The 16,588-nt window shown below is 40.5% G+C and overlaps 1 protein-coding gene across 3 annotated transcripts in view; it reads right to left on the bottom strand.

Annotated features, from left to right (window-relative positions):
* The window catches only part of RPTOR (regulatory associated protein of MTOR complex 1), a 420,855-nt gene that overhangs the window by 83,765 nt on the left and 320,502 nt on the right, over positions 1–16,588 (bottom strand). For all 3 annotated transcript variants that reach the window (XM_063293407.1, XM_063293409.1, XM_063293408.1), the window contains exons 14-20: positions 16,222–16,296; positions 14,393–14,458; positions 14,025–14,216; positions 12,792–12,932; positions 7,975–8,092; positions 5,878–6,018; positions 4,238–4,396 (exon numbers count right to left, since the gene is read on the bottom strand). In XM_063293407.1, coding sequence (XP_063149477.1) covers positions 4,238–4,396; positions 5,878–6,018; positions 7,975–8,092; positions 12,792–12,932; positions 14,025–14,216; positions 14,393–14,458; positions 16,222–16,296 — 892 coding nt within the window. The remainder of the gene's footprint in view (positions 1–4,237; positions 4,397–5,877; positions 6,019–7,974; positions 8,093–12,791; positions 12,933–14,024; positions 14,217–14,392; positions 14,459–16,221; positions 16,297–16,588) is intronic.

The following is a 16,588-nucleotide window of genomic DNA, read 5'->3' as shown; positions in this document are numbered from 1 at the left end:
AAGGGCTCTTCCGTATCTGGGACTTTGTCATCTTTGGTTCTGGATGGAGTTGCACTTCCCCAAACAGACACAGTGCGTAACTTGGGGGACCTCTCGGACTCACGGTTCCTACTCAAAGAGCAGGTAGCAGCCATGGCCAGGAGGGCCTTTGCGCAGCTTCATGTTGTGCACCAGTTACACCCCTTCCTGGATCGGGAAGCCCTTCAAATGGTCACTCATGCCCTTGTTATCTCCCATATTGACTACTGCAATGCGCTCTACATGGGGCTACTCTTCAAGGGTAGAGTAGCTTCAGCTGGTCCAAAATGCAGCCACGTGGGCTATTTGTGGCACCCCTAGAAGGGCGCATATAACACCTTTGCTACGCGAGCTGCACTGGGTACCAGTTTGCTTCCGGGTCCAATTCAAGGTGTTGGTTATCACCTTTAAAGCCCTACATGGCATGGGGCCAGGTTACCTGAGGGACTGCCTCTTCCCCATTACATCTACCTGCCCCACCCGATCTTGCAGAGAGGGCATGCTGAGGATCCCGTTGGTAAGAGAATTCCATCTGGCAGGGTCCAGGAGGTGGGCCTTCTCTGCAGTAGTGCCTGTCATGAGCACTGATGGTGAGCAGGAGGGGGCCCCTATCCAGGGGGGAAAACGCATGCGTAGTAGTGAGGAGTTGAGCAGTCATTCAAAGAGACACAGAACAGACCTGCCTTGACTTTTGGGGTTTATCTGTATGGGTTTTCTCACGCTTCTTCAGTTTGTTAGGATTTTCTGTCTAATGTAGCAGTAATAAAACACTAGAGACTTATTCCTCATCTCAGTGTGGTTCCTGACTGTTACGACAGTGCCTGCCCTTTGGAACATCTTGCCCCTGGTGGTGAGGCTAGCCTTGAAGACTTGGCTCTGTCAGCTGGTAATTTTATAATGTATTTTATATATTTATTGTTTTACTGAGTATTTCGTTGTAAACTGCCCAGAGTCCCTCTGGTGGGAGGAGATGGGCGGTGACAAATTTGATAAATAAATAAAATAATAGTTGTGGCATTCCTACAAGTGCGAACTGATCAGCTTTTGCCTATTCACTTGCCCGCATCCCACTGCATTTCTACTTCTGAAATTAATTCATTGGGAATCTCCTTCCCTTTACATGTCCAGGTATGATAGAGGCCTTAACCATTGTTTCAGACCTTAATACTGCCTGGCTTCCTTCTTTGCCTTGGTTCTAGTTCTCCATGATCTCACTCTAATTCCCCTCCATTCAGCTCCTCAGCTTTTTGTTTTGACCTCCAATGAACCGCCTTATGAATTTTTGCCATCATCAAAATCTTTTCTGTCTTCACTTGATCATCATATCCTTTTGGACACTGCAATGGCCTGAATTCAAAACCTTTTCCTGTGTTCTGTTGCTTACTTCTCTAATGATGTCCACGCTACCGATCCCATGATAGACTTGTTCCACTTTTCAAGCTTAAGTATACATAACTAAAATAATGAATATCATTTCTTTAATTACTTTGCTCCTGCAGCCTTAATTCCTCTCCTCAACTGAGTTAAATGTTCAGTTCTAAACTCCTTGGGATCGATCTTCTTTTATTCTCTAAGCCAAAGATGTGTGACCCTTTTTAAGCTGAGCCACCACTTGGCCTCCAGTGGCATGCTGGGGGCTGCATAAAGAACTGGTGGAGCTAGCATAAAACTAAATTTGATTTGGTTTAAATGTGATTCAAGTTAATATCTTTAAGACACTTCTCCCTTCTGTCTCATCAGAAAGTACAATTTCTGGCAATTTCAGGAGGAGGTCTGTACTAAAGTCTGGTGTTCTCTAAACACCACGCATACTGATACCAGTTCCATGATTTCAGAGATGATAAAATAATATCCTGTAATTGAGAGAACAGTTTTCATACTCTAAAGCATCAGGTTCAGGTTTCTGATCACATGGAATTGCCTGATATGGTGCCAGGAGGCCCATAGAGCACCGTTCAACCTACCAACAGTGGCTCCTTACAGTCTTTCCCGCTCTTGCTACCCGGGTCACAGATGGAATCTGAGAGCATTCCTAGGCAAAACAGCCCCTTTCTCACTGAGCTATAGGAGCTCTCCTAAAACCACAACTACGCCGTAAGCATGGTTACTTTTTACATAGAGTGCAGAACTCTGCAGCTTCACTAAGAATTAATCTAGTCTGCCATCTCTAAGTTCAAGCATATGGACCGTTCAACATTTTCAAATGATTTCCTTTACGCTGCAGCAGAAAGGATGGAAGGCTCTTCTGCAAAGTGGGAGGTGGAAGAAAAACGTCCTAAGGATCCCCCTGTCCTTTAAAAGGTAAGCGATGAAAGAAATGGAATTGTGTGCAAGTTATGAATTTTAAACCACTTCCAGAGACTATGCTGTTTACAGCTGGGTATGAGCTGTTCCTGGCTGAATATGAAGAAGGCAGGCACTGGAGAACTGCTTTTGGACCACGCATCGTTTGCTGATTCTCAGTTTCTTTCTTTGATTTAAACTCTTTTGAAACACAGGTAACAAATTACACTTTTTTGAACACCTGAAGAAGACAATGGGGAAACATCAAACTTTACAAAAGGAGAAATTGAGGCACTAGAGTATTGTAAAAGAGATGATACAAGGTGCACAATTTTCGTCCTCTGCAAACAGTACATCCTTTCCCTTACATTTCCCAAACAAGTAAAGATGTCTGTAAGTTTGGACCGGTAAACGGTTCTTGTTCTTTTGTAATTGCGCTTTTTAACGTTTTTGAATTTGATTGGCCATACTGCAGTTTTTCACCATTATATTCACAATGTGATTCCTAATTTGCTTGGCTCATAATCCCAAGAATAATGAAAAACAACCACAAAATGTATTATATATAAGAGTAGCTGCAGTGTTGGTGATTGGAAGGGAGGAATGAAAAATATGTAGCAGATAGTTTTAAAAACAACCTCTTTCTAACTCCCCTTGTGAGCTGGTCATTTCAGTGCAATTTCTACTTCAAAGATCTACCAAATACAGTAAGAATCTAAGTCAGACTATTTGTCCATCCAGCCCAATATTATGTACAGGCAGTCCTCACTTAACGACCATTCATTTAATGATGGCTTGGACTTATGACAGTGCTAAAAAAAATTGGACTTATGACCGTTCCTCACACTTATGACCGTTGCAGCGTCCCCACAATCACGTGATTGTAATTCAGGTGCTTGGCAACTGGTTCGCGTTTATGACTGTCACAGCATCCTGTGGTCATGTGATCACCATTTTTGACCTTCCCAGAAAGCTTCTGGAAAGCAAAATTAATAGGAAACCGCGTGATTCGCTTAACGACCACTCGGTTCACTTAATGACCATGTGATTCACTTAATGGCCACCACAAAATGGTCGTTAAAATCAAGCCAGATTTGCTTAGCAATTGTATCGCTTAGTGACCGAAATTCTGGTCCCAATTGTGATTGTTAAGCAAGGATTACCTGTAGTCTGATTGGCAGGTCCTTATATTATGTATTCCTTGATCCTTCTACCCAGAAATGCCAGGACTTGACTCCTTATTTGCAACCTATCATAGTTTTGCCTCTTGTTTATTTTCTAATGATGGTGGCAGGTGATTTCATAAAGGGACTTGGGCAAAGGGAATGGCACATACTCAAACTCCACATTCATGGAATCTTTAATCTGAGTTGTCAACATCATTACTGTGCAGTTGGCAAAGCAGCTACTCTAAGATGGTGGCTGCATATCCTGCCCAAAGAGCTTAAGTGACCATTGTAATGATAGTAACTTATGCTAGCTTATTGCTTGACAAGATTGCTCCCTGACTTGTTAACCTAGCTAGGAAAAAGTGAGATACAAACTATATAATCAACAGACAAATTAGAAAGGAATGTTGCTGATTACAAGAATGTCATTTTAGCGGAGTAGTGAATTAAGAGGAGATCATGGGCCACATAACATCCCTGCCTGTTTAATAGCTCAGTTATAAATTCCAATCAATGTTTGCTTCTTTTACTTAAGTTTATACATAGAAGAAATATCCTTAATTCTCTGATAGAAAATTGACACACACTCACGCGAACATGGTTGTATCATTGTACATCTACCTGTTCCTGCTCAAAAACTTTTAATCATCGCTCTGGTGCTTTACTCCTTCTTGACACCACAAAGAAGTTGGCTTGGAGCAATTGTTGACCTTTTCATCCTGCCCTGTGGACTAGAAATAGGCTGACTTGGAAACATTTAAGCTTACCTATCAGAGAATTCAATGATGAATAGGAGCTGACTCTCCTCATCTTGTCAATCGTCTCAAAAGACAAGATATATTCTTCATTTTCAGGGCTGCCCAAGGTGCTGCTGGCGCTGCTGCTGGTGCTCAGATTCCCAGGGGAAAATGCAACAGAGCTCCCAGCTGTTGAATAAGAGGAAGAAATGCAAACACTGAACAAAACATTTAGGCAAGGACTATGCCCAGTGAAGTACGAACGCATGTGGAAATTTGGGGGAGAAGGGATAGACTTGGCCTTGGAGTAGTGTCCATGGGCATGCAGAAAGCCTGGTGACCAATATTTATTTATTTATTTAACTAGATGGACTCAGTTACAGTGGCTATGAGTGCACCATTGGAAGACCTGAAAGACCAGGTTAGGGACAGATCGCCATGGAGAAAACCTATCTATGAGGTTGCTGGGAGTCAACAGAGATTTGATGGCACATGATCAATCAATCAATCATTTAAAAAAAAAAAAACCTCTGGAGTGCAGCCCTGGCATACCACATAAATGAGCCAATGGAAGTTGAGGACCCTTGAAGTAGAGCCACGTGCATTCCAAGGAAGGGTATGAGTAAACAGCCATCTTTTGGGGGAAAAAAAATTACACTCTGCATGTGTACTTGACAGTTGGATCATATTTGGACCAGATGCAGCTTTGCCTTTCCTTCATTTGACATAAGCATGACTACAGTGTGGCATTCTGCATTAGTTTCACCATACCACCAGGCTCCATTTGTCTGAGGCATAGGCTTCTCTAAGTAGGTTCTATTTTATAGGTTAACATACCAGATTTGTCTTTACCCTTGAAAAGTTGAAAAGCATTATTCCAGAAAGGGTATCATACCACAGTATGCTCCGTAATAGAGAAACTGAGTATCATACCCAATGTTAACTTAAATACTAAAACTTATCTGACAATAGAAATTAGCAGAGACTAGCAACTTTGTAATGTGGAAATATCTAAATGAGGGTTGGGGAAGCATTAATGATTTGGGAGTCCTGCCAGATATATGTCTCTGCCTAGAAAAGCAGGAAAAGATATTTAGAGAAGATTAAAATAATGGAATTTAGGGAATAATATGTGGTGGAGGTATGCTGGTTTCATGTTTTCCCCCCCAAGCAACTGGCTACTATGATTGTGTCCTGAAAACTGCAAGTGAAAAGAAACTCATAAAAAGAGGGTTTTTCTTCTCCTTTTTCAGTGCTGCAGCTACCTCTTTTCCTTGAAAAGCTACCTATGGGTTGTAGAACCCTTTGGATATGGCAGAATGGCAAGCAGGACTTGCTTCTAGATAAGGGAATATAACTGAAAATCAGATGGAAATATTATCTGTCTATACAACTTTGTTATTGCAAGATGCTTCCTTTTTTTTCTCCCTTCTCTTTCAGCCTTTTTTTGAGAGAGGCACAGGGACTACAGATGAGAGGGCAGATACATCATTTGCCTAAGAATCCACTTCTGGTTGTGATTTGCAGGATCCAATCCCATGTCACACTATTCACAAACAGTAATTAGAGACATTGTCCACTCTTAATTGTCCCATTTCTGCTGTACACCCAAATGCACACACAGCATAAAGATACATTTAAAAGAAAAAGAAAAAGAAAGGCTATCTTACATTCTTCATTCAAACTGAGATTCTGCAGAGACTTATTCAAGTTCCTTGCTGTAGTGACTGCTCTAATATTTCCATAGGAGCTGACAGAACGGAGTTTTGGAGTACATGGATTATCTCGGACTGGAGTCAGATTTCCACCTTCTATGGAGGCAATATAAGTATTTATCTCCACAAAGTAGCAAACAAATAGCATTTTCAAGTAAGTCAATAAAATAGTAGCCACAGCTGGTTCTTAGGTGCAGTTGGTGGCACCATGTCTTCTTTTAGCCTCAACAGTCTTTTTTCATATGTGGCACTATGATTTTGCTTTATCTTTCAGGTAAAGTACAAGAAGGTAATAAATTGGAAGGCTAGATTGCTTGTCTTTTATTCCTTTTAACAAATGCCCTAGTTTAGTATCAATGGGGCTTTAGTGAAGATTTCTCACAAGTAACATTTAAAATTGAGATACTATTTCAATTTCCTTATTTAAAGTAGAAAAAAATTTAAAGGCTGCTACTGTGCAGGGTCTGTTAGCTCCAGTGAGACTTATGTGACAGCCCCAAACAAAGCCGACTTCATTTGAGTTCAGCAATGTATGATTGGTGAGGTGTGAGGCTGGATACTATAATGAAAGAGCAAAAAAAAAAAAGCTTAATGATCTTTTTCCTCCCTAAATGTTTACTCAAAGAATTTCATTGTATTATGAGTCCTTGCAATTTTTATTTTTTGTCCTATTTTTCTCTCCCTCTGTAAGGCAGACTCAGTTAGTTGGCTGTAAAAAGCCTTTCATAATGCACACCAAAGACAGCTTCTTGTGCATTTTATTTATATAACAGTTTGGATTTTTCTTCAATGAATAAAATGTAACTATTTATTTTCTATACAAAAGGAGGCAAAATAATGGTGATCTATGTTTCAACTTTTTAAACGCCATCCCCCTTCTTAGACACAGTAGCTATTAAATTACACAGCTTATAAACTGCTTCAAACAAATTTACTCCAAGCACTGTATAATTCCCCAACCCCTAACTTGGATTTAAAAGATAAATATAAGTAACACAAAGAAAATCAGAACAAAATCTATAAAGCACATATATAAACGGGGAATCTAAACCAAAGAACCTAATCAATGTGTGGAGGAATAGGCCCAACATCCCTGCCCTCAAGGCTTAACAGAACAACTAAGTCTTTAGAGGCTTTCTGAAATTCAGGAGGGAACAGACCATTTGACTGTTTTGGGGTGGGGGGACACTATTTCAGAGAAGGGTAGGCAGCGAATGAAAAGACAGGAAGCTTTCATCTGAATAAACCGACAGAAAAGACTCCACTGTCCCCAAAAACTATTCAGGAGAGACAATACTAATAATGACATTTCATGAAATAAAAGGCCAGCAATAGTTTTGTCTTGGACCTTTAAAATCTTTCCACTCAGATCAAATGCATTAGGGGGAGAAGGGACAGAAAAAAATAAAATCCCAGTTTGAATCTGATAGAGGGCCTTTCCCTACTTGCCCCTAAGTGTCTGGCTGGGGATCTTCTTCCTGCCTTACAGTGGTCAGCAAGGCCAATTACCACATAGAGAAGAACAGCAGGACTATCTGCTCTGGCGGTGATGGCGCCCTTTGGGCCAACTTGAGTAGTCTGTTTCCCATCATAGTTGCCCACTGCGGGAATCATTGAACACCGAGAAGTTATCTGCTGTCTTGTTTTCCATTTCATTGTGTATCTTCTTTTTCTCTGGAGCTGTAAGATCGTAAAGCTAAAAACCCAGGGACTGTCTGTTTTTTAAAAAAAAAATATCACGTAAGCTGTTCTAGGCTTACGTGATGATATTAAACAAATAATTAACTACTGGTTAAACAAATAATAAACTACTGGTGTTACATATAAACTAACACAATGCTAGGGGAGTTCAAACGCTTCAAATAAGTGGAATTTTATTCTTTATCTTATTTTCCAATAGAATTGGAATTTCTGCCACTTTCAGACCCCAGATGAAATAATATTATTCAAGAAAATATGAGTAGGAAACCGAATTTCTCAGTTTCCTATGGAATAGATAGCTCACAGGATCAACTTCTAAAAGTTTGTGTCTGCAAGGAGGTGATATAGTACCTGGAGCAGCAGGTGAGGGCAATGCATAGTTCTTCTCTTCTTCCATAAATTGTAAGGCAACTGTACAGAAATTGCTTTCATACTGCACCACAAGGTGACTCAGTGCCACAACTAACTCCTGTGGAGAAAAAAAGATGAAAAACAGACCGTGGATGTCAAATAATTAACCACAAGAAACTTCCATCACTGCAGAGCTGTTACCAAGCGCCTGATAATAGCTCAAAGAGCATAACATGGGACACCTACCAATAACATTCAAGTTCTAGGAATATTTCCTGTAATACTTCCATTCTCATAGTTAGCTAAAGCAATAATCAACAGAAACACCAACTAAAACATGAGCAGAAACCTAATGTCAGGATCAAGAAAAGTCATCATTCTTTACTCTTCTGCATTGGTTGGACTACACCTAGAACATTGCATTCAGTTTTGGGCACTTCATTGACACACTGGACAGTGTCTACAGGATAGTAATCAAGATGATAAAGGGCCTGAAGGAAAGCTTCTGAGGAACAGTTAAAGACATTATGTATGTTTAGCTTGGAGAAGACTGCAGGAAGACATGATGAATTGTTCAGAGTTGTTTCAGAAGACAGTATCAGAAATGATACATTTAAACTATAAGGAAGTAAATTTTGGCAGGACATCAAGAAAGATCTCCTCACAGCAAGAGCTATTCAGGAATGGAACTGCTTGGAAGGTGGTGGACTCTCCTTCACTGGAGTTGTTTAAGAAAAATTTGGATGGCCATCTGTTTGGGATGTTATAGTAATACATTCCAGTAATGGGCAGGGGATTAGTGTAGATGACTTTTAAAGTCCCTTCCAGCCTTTTACTTTCTGGCAATGACATTAAGTTTAGAAAATGAAAACTATCTCTCCCATCCAGCTAAACAGAAAATCTGTCCTAAGCTTGTTTAGAGCACAATGTCACAACCACACTGTCTCTACAAATATAAATGGAATAGAGAAAGAGCAGAAAGCATACTCTTCTACACAATATATAGGTTGTATTTAAGGTTGTGAACATTATATAATCTTTTACAAATCAATCAAACTCAAAACAGATTCCAGTATAAAAGTCTCAGGAGCCCCAAAGAACTTGCATCATTCCTTGGGAAACACCTCACTATTACAGTTTTAATTTGGAAAATAATACCCTCACTCATTGCTAAATAATATTTGACTCTTTGGGATTGTTTTTAGAATGACCTCACACACACGGACTGGGTTTTCACATTATATTAAGCCAAGGTTCAGTTAAACAAGGTTCCATGCAACAGACTAAGCCAATAAATATTGTGTACAACTACAATGCCTGAATTCATATAAACCAAAACCAAACCATTATCTCATTATGGATTAAGTACAATGTATGAATCCAGATATGGAAAACATTACATGAAAATTGGCCATGCATATGTCTGGTTCATCAATTCTGGAATGATGCATAAATAAGTGCAAACATTATCTAATAGTCAGCTGAAGGATCTTATTTGAGGAAAATATTAGGAACATCAGTTTCAATAATATATTATCCACATACATACAGTACATTATTGAAAGTAGTTCCAAAATGGTACCAAGGAGGTAAATATCATCTAGGGGAATCAGTTTCAGGTTTCAGCTGTCACTGAGACTCTGATGGGACACTGTTAGGTTCTTGATTTTGTTTAAGCAGCTATGTTACAGGTTTTGAAGGAAAGTGAAGAAGGAATTTATGTAACAGCCTGAACTTAACATTTTTATATCAGACCTAGATTTCTGGATTCAACAATACTTCTCAGCTCCTACAAAAATGCATTGGGCTGTTACTGTTTATTTCTAAATATCAAGAGCATGTACGTTTCCTTCACTCTTTTCCTTGAAAACAGCTGATAGCAATGCTTAGCCAATATATTCTCTTTTGCATTAATGTAGTTGAAAGCTTTTGTGAGCATTAAAAAAAAGGCAAGAAAATCAAATCCCTAGAAATCAGCATTCTGACAAAATTAATACCCATCTGTCACCTCAAGTGGAAATGAGGGCACTTTTTTAATATGTTGCTTGGTGAAACATTGATTTTTCCTTCACTTTGGCATGAAGATCTGAAGAAAGCAGGAACATTTGACTCCAAAATGTATTATTTGCAACAAAAGGCTTTTTTATTCTTAGCCAGGCTACACTCATCATTTGATTCAAACCAGTATTGTCAAACTGATGTACTGTCCTAGTGAATAGGAAAAGATGAAATTACAATATTCCTATCCATAGATATTATCCATTACAATATAATTTACCATATTGCCAGTTTAGCTAGGTTGAGCACAACCCGCCTTATTAAAAAAGACAACATTTTCTGAAACTACTAGACAATGAAACTAGGAAACTGGCAATTGGAAATCTTAAAAATCTCACATTTATTTTCTTGAAATGTCTATCTACAAAGAATTAAGAAAGATGACAACCATAACAGAAGATCAGAAACGTATCCCTGCACTTTATTTCCAGACGTATTACTAATGTCCTATGTACACAAAAGTCAGCTAGAAAAGATTAAAAACAGTTTGCTTACAGTAGATATACTAATACCAAGCATGGGATTCTGGGCACATTATACCTCAGTGTTATCAAGTGATTAATATGCTACTGTTCTGTAAAAGGAAATCAGAGCAGACCAAGATCAGTCTATTAATTCATTCTCCCACCTCACCCCTCACCCCCAGGTTAAGGAAAGCTCTTTGTTGAATGAAGTTGTCTTCTTTCATTCTTGCATTGCCCTATCCCTTCCTCTTTCTACTAGAGGACTGCCACATATTTCTGTTTGCAGTAAAAATTATTATTTCATATTTAATATCACAGATTGTAACACAAGACTGTGCTATGCAAACAGTGATCAGCAGAGAAGCTTTACAGAGATAAGACCCACATCCTATTTCCAAAAGAGTTAAAAGAGGAATGAAAACTTCTGCAGTCTATCTTAGTTCTGGAGGCATAGAACAGGACAGATCTCCTCCTCCTCCTCCTTCTGATTCCCCCCCCTTTTCTTTGGCATTCAGCAGCACACTGTCCAACAGTGAATATTTTCCCAGGTCTAAAATAATCCTTTTAAATACTTGGGTTTTCATTATTTTGTTACACAATGACCCTCTTCTATTTCAAAAAGGATTATTCACACTGTACTGCAAATGCCACATTGATAACAACCCAACTGGGTGCAAAGAAGTATCAGGTCAGACAAGAAACAGCATCTCATGTTTTAGAATGATGGCCCACTGGAGGTGTGACAGCAAAATGGTAGCTATGTCCTCATCTCAAAGGCTCCTGCTCCACCCAACATGTCTTTTGCAGCAAGTGTTTTCTATCTGACCCTGTGAGTTGAGCTTAACTTTCTTTCAGAACAGTTTTCAGAGTGAAAACACAAAACCAAGTGGAAAATGACATTTTTGGAAGACTCTCGGGAAAGGAAGACACAAAATAATCAGCACCACTGGACTTGCCATTCAGAGAAATCACCGATGAACCACAGTCAGTAAAACCTGAAGAAGTGCAGAAAATTAGGATGACAGAGGTAGCCATCAGGCAGCTGAAATCCTTGGAGAGGGCCCTAGGCACCAACCCTTTTTTTACCCGCTTCTCATGAGACAGCAGAATAAAGAACAGTAAATGCCAGCTCTACTTTCTCCTTTAGTTAGAAGAATTGAGAGAACTGATAAATTGGGGAAATGGCACCTGCTTGTAGATGAAGCACCTTCAATTACCAGGGATTAACACTGCACAGGAGGAGGAGGAGGAGGAGGGGGAGGAAGGAGGGAGGGGCAGCTTTTAAAATCAAATAGCACCTCCCCCTGAGTGAAAATCAGGCTGAAAATTGCCTTTCTAAGTTCTTAGCTGCTACAATGACTACAAACAAAGAACTGCCCATCTCTCTTAGAAAATGGCTTTGGTACAGTCTTTAGAGCCCTCTCATTTCCTCCTGAAATTTGGTAACTATCATATGACCCAGTTTTAGAGTCAAATCACCTAGAAGCCATAACTAATTATCTGTAAAGACTGGGATCAGGAAAAAACCTCAGCAAACAAAGATATTCAGAATGCTATGTACAGGTAGTCCTTGTTTAATGGCCATTTGTTCAGTGACCGTTCAAAGTTATGACGGCACTGAGCGAATGGCACTTACGACCAGTCCTTGAAATTCTGGCCATCCCAGCACCCCCATGGTCACGTGATCGTGACCTGGGCGCTTGGCAATGGGCTCGCACTTATGACTGGTTGCAGTGTCTTGCAGTCATGTGATTGCTATTTGCAACCTTCCCTGCCAGCTTCCCAAAAGCAAAGTCAATGGGGAAGCTGGCAGGGAAGATTGCAAATTGCTCTATTAAGTTGCTCACACATTTCCCCACTTGACAGCAGCCACCCCCTGCCCTGTTGTGCTCGCACCACACCTCAGGGGCCACTCAAGCAATCTCCCCCACCCAGCAGCAGCCACCTCCAGAGCTGCCATGCTCACACCTTGCTGCCCACCCGCGTACCCTCCCCCACCTGGCAGCAGCCACTTACCTGCCTACCAGCCTGCTTGCAAGCCACCTGGGGCTCACTTAACAACCCATGATCCTCACTTAACAAGGGCAATGGGGAATGCTGTGATTGCCATTGCTAAGCAATGCAGTCACGTGATGTTGTGCTTTACGATATATCATCGTATAAGTGGCACACATCGCTATATCACTTAGCAATGGGATTCCGGTCCCAATTACTGTTGTTAACTGAGAACTACTTGCATTTAAAACTAGTAACATCATGATACTAACATCTGTCCCTCCTGCCCGCTTGCTATACCTTTCGGACCATGGGGCTTCCATCATTAATGAGCTGGGCCAGCATCATGGCAACATTGTGATCTATAGTAGTGGAATGATCAGTCCGCTCAGCAGAATTGCCGACAAAGGTGCCGAGGGCAAAGACTGCTGCACAGCGAACCTACAAGAGAAAGAGAAGATGCCGTAACAGAGCACAAGAGTCCGTTCCCATCGCTTTGCACAGGATATGCAAAATTTTTGTATCTACTGTAATAGATACGGTTTCTACTGAAAAATGCAGATGTAAATCAAACATACTTATTTCACACAGCAAAGAGATACTCAGACTGAACTTGTTCAAAAAGTTTAAACATGTATTCAATTCAGTTTAATAAGTAACAAGAAACGTTAATTGATTAAAGAGCTGTCCAAATCTATTTGCACATTTGTTAATTTGATGCTGCTAGTTGAAGTATTAGAAGTACTTAAAAAAGGCATATTTGGTTTTCTCACTAAAAATTGATGCTTTACAATGAACATCTTTATCATGTATGTATGTATGTACGTATGTATGTATATCAAATGATTAGATTTATCAGTTAAAATCAACTGAGAGTCAGACTGCAATCCTACTACAGGTCATCCTCCAAAACAAGTCATTAAGCAAAGTGGTCGCTAAGCAGTTTTACTTCAGCTTTCCTTTGCTTTACAGATCTGTGTTGTTGTTTATTCGTTCATTCGCTTCCGACTCTTCGTGACTTCATGGACCAGCCCACACCAGAGCTTCCTGTCGGTTGTCAACACCCCCAGCTCCCCCAGGGACGAGTCCGTCACCTCTAGAATATCATCCATCCACCTTGCCCTTGGTCGGCCCCTCTTCCTTTTGCCCTCCACTCTCCCTAGCATCAGCATCTTCTCCGGGGCGTCCTGTCTTCTCATTATGTGGCCAAAGTATTTCAGTTTTGCCTTTAGGCTGTAAATGCAAGGATTGGTTGTAAAGTTGCTTTTTCATCACTGTCGTAACTGTGAATGGTTGTTAAATGAGACAGTTGCTAAGCAAGGACTACCTGTAGTTAAGATTAACCAAAAGCCTTAAAAAAATTGTGTGTTGGCTCTTTCTAAAATCTCAGTGGTTATCCTGCAAAACCAGTGTATGGCTCCTCCTTTTAGGCAATCACTGAAGCAGCGTTGTAAGATAGTGAAGCTAATTTAGGCAGCTAATTTGAACAGTCTCCTTGTTGGAAGAGATTCATTTTGAAACCTAGAAGATTACCTCTGGTATTGAATCAGAGAGAAGACTGTAGAGCTTTTCATGAGCACTGTCTCTCACGCCGCACCACCTTGCAGAGTCAAAATTCTGCCAGATACGTCCCAAGCAAATAGCCACCCATTGGCGCAGCAGAGGGTGTGGATCATTCAGCTGCTCCAGGCAAATGGCAATCAAGTTCCCTTGAAGGCAGGCTTCCTGCAAGAAAGACCGTTCATGATATTGCAATCAATTTCTTGTCAGTATATAAATCTGAAGGCCAAGATGTTCCCAAGGGGAATGAGGTAGAGATGCCTGGGCTTAAATCAGTGCTATCTAACTTTTTTATTCAAGGTTACTGAGCCAAGCCACACTTTTTCTTGACTTGTACTCACCTGTCCTGTGTTGTAGTTGTTGACAATCACTGCCAGGATGAATGCTGTCATTGTTCTGTGTTCAGCCTTAACATACAGACACAAGAATATTTTTATTTGTGAACCTTGGGTAAAGCAATACATGAGTGCTTCCGGCAAAAGCTTTAAAAGAGTTTGTGCTGCTGGAGGACTCCAGGAAGTCACAAACTTAATGTCCAAATTATGTTATTTAACTGAACAGGAAAATGATCATGAAAGCAAACCAATCCTTTTCAGATGGTGATATGGGTGCCCTCTGATAAATTTAAGTTAATTCAACTTAATTCAACTTCAAGATTGAAGTTTTCTAATGTGATGTCAGAAAGTGCTGTTTGAAAATACAAATATCAACAATCATAAAGTTAATAGTAGCCAATACAGAAATGTGTCAAAATAAGAAGCCTTACTCCAACATTGCTGTAAGAACATAAGAGGAGCAGACCAAAGGTTATCCTGTTTTCCAACAGCGAACAAGTTCCCTCAATCCAAAAGCAGGGGATGAAGGCACTAGTCTACCCTTACTCTAACATAAGGCATCCAACAGTTTTGGGGTGCTGAAGTTCCATTTTGTTCTGATGGACAGACTGCAGCCTATTCACATGTTATTTCCATATAGGTAATGGCAGAAGCAAGGTCACCCTTTGGTCCTACTCTGATGTTGTTCTGTTGGTTTAATTTTGCTTCCTGAGCTTGAGGATCAAGAAATGAATAGGAAAATTTACTCCTGAGCTGTGGCTCTTATATTGGGGCCCCATCCAATAGGACTGTGCATACAGCGTAAGTGACTTAGGAGAAATGCTTCAGACCTCATGAAAACATGGTACTTCTCCGCTAGTCATGGAAAAAGGGTACAGCTGCTTTAAGAATTATATTAATTTTAAGGAATCACAGAAGCCTGAAAAAAGGGGGGCTGTTACAATGAATAGTGGAGAGGTGCTATATTTGTGCAAGGTCTGAATCACTTTCAAGGCATGCACAACCCTGTGTCAAAATCAAGGTAACTATGATAACACATAGGAGTCTCATGGGAAAGCAGCTGGTCACAAATAGACTTTCCTATTCACATTAGTGTGCTCAACACGGGAAGTCAGGGAAATAAAGTTAGCACAAGAGCGCAATCTCAGATGCCTTCCTTTTGAATAGGGCATGAACAGGCCATCTAGCCAGTAATGTCTTAGGGCAATTAATTCAATAAGATTAAATCAGATGTACTGCATGAAGAAGCATTTTCCCTTGCCTGTCCTGAATATACTGTCAATAATTTTTAATAGCTTAAAAAGGTAAAGGTTTCCCTTGACGTAAAGTCCAGTCGAATCCGACTCTAGGGGGCGGTGCTCATCTCTGTTTCTAAGCCTTGGAGCCGGCGTTGTCATAGACACTTCCGGGTCATGTGGCCAGCATGACGACTCGGAACGCCGTTACCTTCCCGCCGAAGCGGTACCTATTGATCTACTCACATTTGCATGTTTTCGAACTGCTTGGTGTGCAGGAGCTGGGACGAGCAACGGGAGCTCACCCCGCCACGCGGTTTCGAACCGCCGACCTTCCGATCGGCAGCTCAGCGGTTTAACCCGCAGCGCCACCGCGTCCCTCTTAATAGCTTAAGGAGAGGTAAAAAGTTATATTTACTTTTTCAATGCTTCAACAAAGCATGTTGCATGTTAGAATTGTGTAAGAATCTCCTACCACCTACAAAACCTCATTAAGTCACATAAGAGTTGCATGTGAGCCAAGATACAACACATAAGTTCTAAACAGATGGATTGGGGCGGGGGGGTGGAGAGGACTGGGGACTGATTATTTAATCTTACCGGCATGTAGGGATCTGCCAAAACAGAAAGGAAATATTTGTGACCATTGTCCTTCACCAGGTCAGCTTGGCATGACTAAAAAAACAAGATTGAGAGTGAGGAAAAAGAAGAAAGAACACAGTTGAGTTTAATAACCTGCAAAAATTTCTTCTAAGCCTTCAGATGATTTATGAATATTCCATGCCATAGTAATTTTTCTTCTTCAAATTCAATTTTCAATTGAACTGAGAAAGCAAGCTTCTTTTGCCAGGACACCAGCCAAGAAATCTTGGTCAAAATTTATATCATGGAAGCAAAGGTCAGCTGCTACATATTTGGGAAGCTCAAGGCCCATGGGCAGCTTTGTTTGCTTGGAGAGTCCTTAGAA

Source organism: Candoia aspera, chromosome 2, assembly GCF_035149785.1.
Source record: "Candoia aspera isolate rCanAsp1 chromosome 2, rCanAsp1.hap2, whole genome shotgun sequence".
NCBI lineage: Eukaryota > Metazoa > Chordata > Lepidosauria > Squamata > Boidae > Candoia > Candoia aspera.
The sequence above is the reverse complement of the archived record's forward strand: the minus strand, read 5'-3'. Positions and strand labels throughout refer to the sequence as shown.